Source organism: Camelina sativa, chromosome 11 (assembly GCF_030686135.1).
Source record: "Camelina sativa cultivar CO46 ecotype springtype chromosome 11, ASM3068613v1".
NCBI classification, from domain to species: domain Eukaryota; kingdom Viridiplantae; phylum Streptophyta; class Magnoliopsida; order Brassicales; family Brassicaceae; genus Camelina; species Camelina sativa.
In genome coordinates this window covers 45,889,744-45,900,151 of record NC_141890.1, presented here as the reverse complement: position 1 = coordinate 45,900,151, position 10,408 = coordinate 45,889,744, and the positions used below count along the sequence as shown (strand labels likewise).

Genomic DNA, 10,408 nt, shown 5'->3' with positions numbered 1-10,408 from the left:
TGAGACTTGAGAAAAACAACAGTTGGTTATATAGTTCTTGTGACAAAAAAAAAAAAAAAAAAGAGGTTATATAGTTCTGGAAGCTTGTGATTTCTGCTATATATATTATATTAGGTAGGATTGAATACTCTGTGAAGGACACATAATAATATAATATTATATATACTAGTACTAATTCAGAAAGATAGTTCTAGAGGCGATGTAACTAGGAATATTGGAACAATTATTATATATATATAAGCAGAAAAAGATGAGAATGGCAAAGGAACTACATAAAAATCACATGATTATACCTTTTTCAGTAATAGTAAAGATTCTTCAAAAATAGACAATTAGTTATAGAACTCTTTTCTTTTTTCTTTTTTCTTTGTTCTTTCTTTCAATGGTTTGATAAATTATCAGTACTTATAAAGAATTAAAGAAACTCACGACGTCGTTTTTGGCCACTCTCATTAATTGATTAACTAAGAGACAAATAGAAACAAAACTTTTCTTGAAATTTTCACAAAGCTACTATAGCAACAAATGAATTATCAAAGCTAATAACCTTATCTATTATCTGTATAGTTAAACAGATTGAATATCCTGTAAATTCAAAACATCCGATCCGAGTTTCTAATATATATTACTATCCATATATCCGTTATTTTCAAATATTCTTTATAAATTATTATTACACACACACTTAACTCTCTCAATCCATAAAATTTAAGTAATTATAATATTTATAAATTTAAAGGTAGCATATTAGGTAAATATTATTCAAAAAATCATATATGAAGAAATTATATTTATTTTTTGATGGGTTGGTATCCAGTATTGCCGTATCAAAGATATCATTATTCGGATTCGATTTTTAAATCTATTAACTATCTAAATTTTTGAAGTGCATAAAACAAAAATTTGATAATTATTTTACCACTAACCTTACATAATGATATAATGTACTAGTTTTTAATTTTTGATGATTATTTTTAATTTTTGAATTTCAAATTTACTAGTTTTGGTAACTAAATAAATTATTATTTTCTTTTGTCTTTATTAAGTTAAAACCACATATACATAAATAATAAATTTATGAGAAGGGTTTGTAATATAATAAGATCAAAATAAAATAATTGAATTTGCCATCCTCTCTTGACCGTGTTTCAAAACTTCGATACATTTGACTTGGACTCTCTCTTTGTAAGACATCTCTCTCTATCTCTCTCTTTTGGCTGCTTCTTCTCTCTACTTTTCTCCACTTTAATATTTTCTTTCTTTTGTTTGAATAGAAAATTAATAATGAAACGAATAATTTTCCCTCCCTCCCTCTCTCTCATTATCACAGAACTAAGCAATGAAGCTCTAATTATCTCTTCTTCTTCTTCAATTCTCAAAATCTTCAATTTGTGTGATATGGACGCATTCTTCTTAATGGATGATTCGAATACACGAAAACAGTTAATCTCGTCGCTAGCTCATGCTTTCGGATGCGTTTATGTTTGTCTCTGGTCTTATTATTTTCCTCGGCCTTCTAAGTAATAATCATATCTTCTATTCTTCTTCATTCTCAATCTTTACATATATTACACTATTTACACATTTATGTTCATTATACATAATGTATAGATGTTTTTATTTATTTATTAAACATGATGCATTTGATTTTGAGCTGCAGCTATTTGATATCAATGGATGCATTTTACAATGAAGCTTCTCAAGAACCACCTTCTTCTTCTTCTCGAAGTTTAGCTAGAAGCTTGCTCCTTGAGTATCGCCAATCTCTTATCCCTCTCCATAATGGGTATAAAATTGTCATCAATTCAAGTCATTAATGTATATGTATATATATGCACATGAAGTGTTTACGTTCGTGAATATACGTAGATGATTAATTATAATAATTTTAAAAATGAAATATGTAAATAATGTCAGGCATGTACCAAGCATGGCGTTCATGAACAATCTTCCATACGTAGAGATTCGACAACAAGAAATTCAAAGGCTTGCTTATAACGACGCACAACGTCTCTTCTATCAGGTCATTATTATTGCAATGATCAGTTAGGATTATTGTAATTATGAATTCACACATAACCAATTCTTCATCTCGTTTCATATAATTTGGTCGCTAGCAGGAAGCCAAGATTAAGGTACACTATTTCATTTTCATAATGTATCAACAAAACGTAAGTAATATATATATATATATATGTAAATTTAATGTTGTAAAAATTTGTATTATGATCAGACGGTGATATTCATGGGTTGCCGGAGCGGCGAGATCGAACTCGGAATGACGTATGATGCTGCAAATGTATGAATCTTTTTTTTTCTAATAACACCATAAGCATTTATTAATTACTTGAACTAATATTTTTAATGTCTCTCACTAATCGATCTCTATATAATAATGTTGCATTGACTCGACTCAACGACAGATGAAAATAGAAGAAAGTCTTCGAGAATGGTTCCCTGAAGATTTCAATAGAAACTCTTCTCCGGTAAACTCCGACTATCTCCGGCCACCGCGTCATCTGTCTACATCTTCTTCTTCTCTTAGTCCCAACCACGTCTCCGAATATTCCTCTCTTTTATTCCCACTCATCCCTAAACCTTCAACGACGACTGACGCGGTTAACGCTCCGGGACATCCACTGCTAGCTCCGATCAATATGATCCACCACCAACAACAACAACAAGAGCCTTTGTTCCGTAACCGTGAACTTGAGGAAGAAGCAATGACGCAAGCTATCTTAGCGGTTTTAAGGGGGTCGTCAAGTCCTCCGTCTACTTCTTCCTCCCCGCTACGTAAAGGAAGAGCCACCGCTTTTAAAAGATATTACTGCATGATTAGTGGCGGAGATAGAGCGCGGCCACAGCCTAGTGTGCGGAAGCAAAGCATGATGAAAAGAGCGATTACGTTTTACAATAGGCTTAACATTCAACGGAGAGAGCGTTTTGTTAGGGAAAACGCTACTATGGCAGGAGATGGAAGCGGTGGTAGTGGCGGGGGTGGACGTTCGCCATCCACAACGCAATTACATCATATGATATCGGAGAGGAAACGGCGAGAGAAGCTTAATGAGAGCTTTCAAGCATTGAGATCTCTCCTTCCTCCGGGAACTAAGGTATGTGACATGTCATTTTTTTCATAAATTTTATATGTTTTTTTTAATTCTATAAATACTTTGTCCATGATTAATTATTGTTTCTGTTCAATTTATAATTATCATTAATATCTTTAAAAATTGTTTTTTAAGTATATTACATATGCTAATATAAGAATTGACCATGATATAGTGGAGCTAATGTTAAGAGTAAATATATGTGAACAGAAAGATAAAGCATCGGTCCTCACCATTGCAAGAGAGCAACTATCTTCTTTGCAAGGCGAGATTTCAAAACTCCTAAAGAGAAATCGGGAGCTAGAGGCGAAGCTAGCCGGAGAAAGAGAGATTGGAAATGATTTACAACCCGATGAGAGGTTTAACGTTTGTATAAGACATATACCGGAATCAACATCTAGAGAGAGGATGTTGGATCTAAGAGTTGTTCTAAGAGAAGACATCATTAGGGTTGACGATTTGATGATAAGGCTTCTCGAATTCTTGAAGCAAATCAACAATGTGAGCTTAGTATCAATCGAAGCTCGAAGTCGAGCTAGAGATAGTTCGGTTGTTCTTGTGAGCTTAAGGCTCAAGATTGAGGTAAAGTAACATCTTAATTCATTTTATCAATTTGGTTTCCGTTAAGGTAATACATTATTTGAGATTTTACTCTTTGTATATTTCCCACATGAGCTGATTTGATAAAGTATAGATTAATTTATTTGATACGATTAGTAGATGATCACTGGTTTGGTCTTGACTAAAAAAAAGTTTTAGTCATCGGAATAAAAGAACCTCAAATTTTTTGAAATTATTTATTATATTGTAGGGTGAATGGGACGAATCAGCCTTCCAAGAAGCAGTCAGAAGGGTTGTTGCTGACTTGGCTCACTGACAACAAGTTTGATTATTTCCTAATACTCTATAATTATATATTTTATAGTCTTTTTTTACACTTACAAATTAGATTTTAATTTATTTTCTAAAAATTATTTCGATCTTTCTGTCGATTTTTTCAGCGTTCGTCGCTATTTCGTGAATAAAGTCATTACCATAAATTTGTAACAGGTAATAATTAGTATCTTCATTTGTAATAGGTAGTAATTAGTATTTTGGGACATCATCTCTGTTGTATACGATTGATGTTTTTTTTTTTGTTTTTTTTTAATTAAAAATTCGTGTATTAGTTTAAATTCTTTAACTTTTTAAGATTAATGGGTCGAGTCCAAAATTGTACTTCTCCATGACTCCATACTACTTCAAGTTGTAGTTGATATTAATGTACTAATCTCTCGACCCAAGTCATCCTTCTAAAATATAAAAATATGAAAAGTTTGTGTCACGATCTATATAATCATTCCTAAGTTCTTGTGGCTGATATTAAATTTCTTTTGTCGCCCAAATTGACTGAACTTTTCTTGCTAAATGGAAAAAACAAACGACAAGGACATCTATATATATGGAGATTAAAAGAAAATGAAGACATACCGATATCGATGGGGGTTTTCGCTAAACAATGTTTTGATGATAGTTACATACTAAGACCAAAGTTTACAAAAGGAAAACATAGTTTCTTTATACAATAATAGTTAGATAACGGACGTTATTAGATAGTAGATACTATCTGATCTATGATTTGGTTAGTACGTATGAATAGGAAACATCATTCGTCAAAGCTATATATAATTGTCAAAAAAGAAACGAGTGTGGGTCTAAGAGTCACAAAACAAAAAGTTGGGGCATTCTGCAGAATATTCAGAACTTAAGATTTTGGAGGACGGCAGTTTTGACCCAATTAAGATTAAGATTGAGATTGAGGTTGAGAAAGAACCTTCTAGGCAAAAAAACCTTTCCCCGTACTACATATCTCGTAAAGCTACTTTTTATATTAAACATTTTATGACATTAACATAGTAATTACTGTTTTTTTAACTTAGCTACTTTATAATTACACTATTACACTAAACACGTGAAACTTTGAAGATTACGCTTCTAGATACTTAATGATGAAAAGAATATTGACTACTTGTTATGGAAAAAAAGTGAGCTCAAAAAGCTTAGTTTAAGGGAAAAAGGGTTTTTCATACCCTCACTTTGATCATATGTTCAATTCATACATGATCTATGATACTGTGCCAAATCATACTTTTATTATACAAAACTTCAAATTTACTACATTAACTTATAATTTTGTGTGAAACCATACTTGAGACATAACAGTTTTAAATCACCGTTAAAACTTGATTATGTGGCTGACATGTGTTGTTTTAGGCCAAAAATGACATTTTTTATATATGCTACTATTAGACGACGTAGTCTTGGCCAACGCATCTTGAGTTCTCTACTTCAACCTCTCAACGAGAAAACACGATTTGAGACTTACAAAACTGTTAAATGTTAATTAAATGGCATTAAATTGAACATTAGGAATTGAGAATGAAAACAGCAAACAGGTTTATAATTTATCTCCCGACGATTATTTTCTTTCCAGCGAACTTCAGCTAGTCGATCTAAGCTCGTCGGCGGAATTTGGATCAAATTCGTCGATTGACAAATTTGAAACGAATCCGACATCAACATGGCAACATTTCCGTCGACGCTTCGATCCCGGTACACTGTCCGTGGACACGATGGAGGCAAAATCTTGAGATGCAGACATGATAGGAGGAGATGTTGCGACCGTCGCGACGGAGGTTATGTCGGTTTGAATAACTTATGTGACATTTGCGGAGGAGATGGGTAAACGAAGAGATAGATAAAAGAAGAATCTGAGAAATGATTGAATAAGAAATTTTTTGAGATCGAGATTTTAAATTGTTGAACTTGAGATCAAGAAAAAATCAATTTTAGAGATTTAAAATTTTGCTTGATTTGTTGTAAAATTAATCAAATGACATGTGAGGAATTAATGAATCAGACGTGGATGTGGTGGTGAAGAAATTGATGTGAGAGTGAAGGGATGATTTTGATGAAATGTTTAAAGAACATACAAATTTAATTAGTAATCACCTATAATAGATTATGAAGACATTGAGATAACAAATCTGTTGTATCATTGCTAATAGCTTGGATTTCACTAAACCCAAATAGTTGTGTTCTTCGGCGAGAGGTTGAAGAAGAAGAATCAAACAGTGCAACGTGGCAACCATGTCATCACAATTTAACGGTGATTTAACACTGTTATGTCTCAGGTATGGTTTCGCACAAAATTATAAGTTAATGTAGTAAATTTGAAGTTTTGTATAATAAAAGTATGATTTGGCACAGTATCATAGATCATGTATGAATTGAACATATGATCATAGTGGGGGTATGAAAAAACCTTTTTTCCCTTAGTTTAAATGTTATTTTTTTGTTAAAGAAAGAAGTTAAAATGTCTTGAAACATTGTATTAACTATATCGCTTTCATCGTTATGAATCCACTCACTAGTCACTAATATAGTGTATAACTCTATCTACGTAGGTTTTTTTTACATCGCAATCGCTCAAAACCCAAAGTCCCAACCCAACCCCATATACATTTGCTATTTAATTTTTAAATGCAAAGTAGTTTGAACTTTGAACTTTCAATTGTTTCAGTCATTTTTCGGTAGGTTGTGTCTTCTGAGGGAACATAACTTTATAGACTAGTATTATTAGATGAAACCTTACCTGCCTTATTTTTTTGGTTAATTCGTGCTATTAAAACAGTAATCATATAAATTTACAAGCCATCATATTTAAAGATCCCCCTTTGATTTTTACGTCTACTATAAAAATTACTAAATCACCCAATTAGTTGATTTATAAACGAGTAGAAACGACACTCACTAATGCTAAGAGTCACGTTGTGTAATTAATTTGACTCTTGACCATAGTGAAACTGTCAATTGACCCATTGAAAAAAAAAAATATAAATGGTGTAATAAACTTTTCTTCCTGTTTTTGGTTTATACATTTAAGCATCCAGAAAATACTTAATGTGCTCAAAATATGTCATGAAAAATCAATAATATTAACGCTTCAACTGAAAGAAAGGTTTTGAAACCAAAAGAGGCTTAATTCAAGTGGTAAAAAGATATAATTGTCGAACACACCAAGGTTTAACTTAGTGATTTCCAAAAAAAACACAAAAAAGACACCAAAAATAGTATGATCACATCTCCTCATGAGAGCTCACTCTTTGCCTACAGTGAAACTCCTACGAGCGGTCCTCAAAAACATTTTGCCTTACATGGTTGCATAAATCCAAAAAACTAAGCCATGAAACTTCTTCACTCAACCCAAAACATTTTTCCTTTTTTTTTTTCCAATCTTCGTTTCAACTTATCGATGTTGTTTACTGTTGCTTGCATTCAGGAGGCCTCTCTCCTTGTTGCCCATCGTTAAGTTGAGGTCTTCCTCCTTTCTGATATTTATTTTGTAGAGATTATATGAATTTATCTCATTTTCAAAAAACATAACACACTGATTTACAGTTACCAGATTTAGTATAAAGCTTATACATATGCATGAGAATAATTCTGTCTACTTATAGTTCAGCTTTAGTCATACAAGTGTTCAAGTTTCTATGATAAACAGATTCCTGCACAATGAGCTATCTCCTATAGTCCTATTTCACTCGAGCCTAAAAATGTCAATAATTTATGTCTGTTCTATGATTCATTGGTGTCAGATTACTTAACAGGAACTATATATATCTATTTAACTCACACAAATACTATAACAAGGGAGGAAAGTGGTTGTGTACCTTGTGTAAGACTGATGGCTGCATAAACATTTAACATAATTTCAAAAAATTAGTAACCAACCTCAAAAAAGTAATTCCATGACAAGAAGATAAATACAAAAGAGGAATTCAGTACACTACCTTCTTTTTGGTCTTGCTTACTTCTTCCTCCTCATCTTCGTCATCGTCTTCTTCATCATCCTCATCATCTTCTTCATCCTCATCTTCGTCTTCATCAATATCATCTTCATCGTCATTGTCTATTTCAAACTCCTCTCCCTCAATAGCCTCACCAGTGAACCATGAGACAGCATGAGGTATAATCTTCTCCCGGATCGTAGAACTGCAGTAAGCAAGGAATACTTTAATCAGATATTAAGAAATGTATAACTTCACAATAAAAGATGCTAGCTCACGCTTTTATGCAGTTGGGTAAAAAGATAAACGGAAACGTATTAGTTTGACAGAGTTTATTATATTCAAGAATACGAACCCAATGTCATAGTCTTGTTCCATCAGATTCTGAAGTTCCTCAGCCTGCACCAAGAACATTAAGCTTTAGAACAAATTTTGATCAAACATATTTAAAACAAGGCATGTTTTGGAACCAAATGATATCATACTCTGTCCTCGTCAATGTCTTCGTCATCATCAGGAACTTGGGGAGGATTGAAGAAATTGAAGAAGCTTTCACAATCTTCAGTCTTGGTAATTGGCTTGGCATTCTTCGCACCTTTCTTAGGCTTCTTCTTAAGAATCTTCTGAGTTAAGCATTTTCCAGGATACCAATCAATCTCTGTCCTGAGAGAGAGAACAAAGAAACAGAACCCAAGTTGGAGCATAGGTCAGCACAAGATTACGCAGTTCCTTGGAAGCATCTCAAAACAAAACATGCTATGGAGCAATACAAGAAAGTATCAACAATTACCCAATAGCCTTCTCAAGCAGAGGCTCATCTTCATCGATCATATGATATGCCTTTGTTAATAGGGTGTTTTTGAAGTAAGGGTTCTGGTCGAAGAAAAACTCAAGTTTGAATCCCTTTGGTTCTTCAATCTTGCACCACTTAATATCTTTAAGATATATAAGGGCCCCTTCATCACGCTCTGTGATCTGATATCAAAGGAAATTAAAACTATTGGTCATTTTCCATGGATATGATTAGGTAACTCTAAAATGAACAACCATAGCTGCAACACCAACCTCCTCAGATATAACATCATTATTTTTCAGGGCGGTCAACCAGAAACTAGGGACTCCTTTCTCTGCAAACCAACACAGTGAAATAAGCAAAATGTTTTTGAAGAGTGACTACAATTCACAAAGGCAAAGAGAGAGAGAGAGAGAGAGAGAGAGAGAGAGAGAGAGAGAGAGAACATACCTTCCGCGGTTTTGTCGTCTCCTTGGTCCATCTTAGTATCCTCTGGAGCCCCTTCAACGTCAGTAGCTCCATTCACAATATCATAACGCTGCACATTCCAGGTGTCAAAGCAAGATTCAAGAGAAAACCAAAAGTAAACATTGCCAAAACAGATAAAGAAACTTGTCATTTGTAACAAATGGTTTCTAATTTAGATAAAGTAACCACATTCTAAAGATAAACGTTTGATCCTCTCACAACCAAATTACCTTGGTATACAAAGGTTGATATAACTTTTGATACTTGGCTTCAAGAGCAGCTCTTTCCTCACGAAACTTTGACTCAATTTCATCATGTTTGCCCTAAAACGCAAAAGAATTCTCATCAGATAAATCATCAAAAGGATGATTCATCACTCTTGACTACACAAGATTTCTCATATAATCCAAAGCATACAACTATGAACTACCACATTCACAAGATACCATATCAATCCACATTCCTAAACATAAGAATGGAGATTTGCCGAACCTGAATCTCCCGCAAGACCTCAACACGTCTTCTGATTTTAGGAGTCAGATTCTCTAGAACATCAGAATGCTGTCCAGCTAGATTCTGCAGCTTGTTCTGTGAAAAAAATCAACACACATAACAAAACAAATCATCACAGAAACTTTAGAGCACTAAGCTAATTCTCTCCTAAACATTCAAACACAAAAAAATCCCAAAAATCGAATATTCCTCTTCAATATCAGATAAAGAGATAGAGAAACTCACCTTGAGAGCGTTAACAAGACCTGCTCGATCCTCATCTTTAAGAGCTGCAAAAACAAAAAACAGCAGATAGATAAAGAAAGCTTCTAAAACTTTTGAAGCAAAAAGAAAAACAAAATCTGGAGAAATGAAAATTACCAGCAGTGAGATCGCTGACATTGAAATTGTCCTTATCGTTGCTCATTCTTTAGAGATCAAAAATTGAAAAGAGTTGAGAAGAAAGACGATTTGATCGAGACAAACGGTGGTGGTGGTGGAGAGATTGAGGAAGACTTGTTGAGGGTTTTTGTGAAGAAGAGTGGTGGCGACTATACGCTAAACGTGGCTCCCTCCTTTATACCATCAAAAACCTAACAACTGCCATTTTTTTTCTTTTCTTTTTTAATTTCCCTCGCTGGCAATTTTTTTTATTTATTTTAACTTTTCTTATTTCTTTCATATTTATTGAATATAGATATTTTAATATTCATCGA

At 33.3% G+C, this 10,408-nt stretch overlaps 2 protein-coding genes across 3 annotated transcripts; one reads left to right on the top strand and one right to left on the bottom strand.

Moving 5' to 3' along the window:
- Positions 1-1,270: 1,270 nt before the first annotated feature.
- LOC104726240 (putative transcription factor bHLH041) lies at positions 1,271-4,323 on the top strand. Of its 2 annotated transcripts, XM_087474071.1 has the most exons (7): positions 1,271-1,520; positions 1,661-1,786; positions 1,918-2,035; positions 2,234-2,299; positions 2,424-3,113; positions 3,321-3,692; positions 3,922-4,323. In XM_087474071.1, exons 1-7 carry the CDS (start codon positions 1,285-1,287, stop codon positions 3,985-3,987), a joined length of 1,674 nt encoding a protein of 557 aa, XP_087330197.1. In that variant the 5' UTR covers positions 1,271-1,284; the 3' UTR covers positions 3,988-4,323. The 2 variants fall into 2 exon arrangements, with proteins under 2 accessions (XP_087330197.1, XP_019088479.1); XM_019232934.2 differs by lacking the exons at positions 1,271-1,520; positions 2,234-2,299 and having other exon boundaries at positions 1,635-1,786; positions 1,918-2,023.
- A 2,745-nt stretch (positions 4,324-7,068) lies between these two features.
- Positions 7,069-10,363, bottom strand: LOC104726239 (nucleosome assembly protein 1;3). The gene is made up of 12 exons (XM_010445050.3): positions 10,074-10,363; positions 9,939-9,982; positions 9,693-9,788; positions 9,431-9,523; positions 9,183-9,270; positions 9,005-9,066; positions 8,730-8,914; positions 8,425-8,602; positions 8,295-8,338; positions 7,943-8,144; positions 7,823-7,840; positions 7,069-7,480 (listed from the first exon to the last, which is right to left on the bottom strand). Exons 1-12 carry the CDS (start codon positions 10,117-10,119, stop codon positions 7,412-7,414), a joined length of 1,125 nt encoding a protein of 374 aa, XP_010443352.2. The 5' UTR covers positions 10,120-10,363; the 3' UTR covers positions 7,069-7,411.
- Between the last annotated feature and the right edge of the window lie 45 nt (positions 10,364-10,408).

Coding starts and splice junctions, on each gene's coding strand:
- LOC104726240 (XM_087474071.1), top strand. CDS start 1,285: ATGAAACGAATAATTTTCCCTCCCTCCCTCTCTCTCATTATCACAGAA. Junction 1,521..1,660: donor TATTTTCCTCGGCCTTCTAA/GTAATAATCATA, acceptor TTTGAGCTGCAG/CTATTTGATATCAATGGATG. Junction 1,787..1,917: donor CTTATCCCTCTCCATAATGG/GTATAAAATTGT, acceptor AAATAATGTCAG/GCATGTACCAAGCATGGCGT.
- LOC104726239 (XM_010445050.3), bottom strand. CDS start 10,119: ATGAGCAACGATAAGGACAATTTCAATGTCAGCGATCTCACTGCTG. Junction 9,524..9,692: donor AGGTCTTGCGGGAGATTCAG/GTTCGGCAAATC, acceptor TTTGCGTTTTAG/GGCAAACATGATGAAATTGA. Junction 8,603..8,729: donor CTGCTTGAGAAGGCTATTGG/GTAATTGTTGAT, acceptor TCTCTCTCTCAG/GACAGAGATTGATTGGTATC.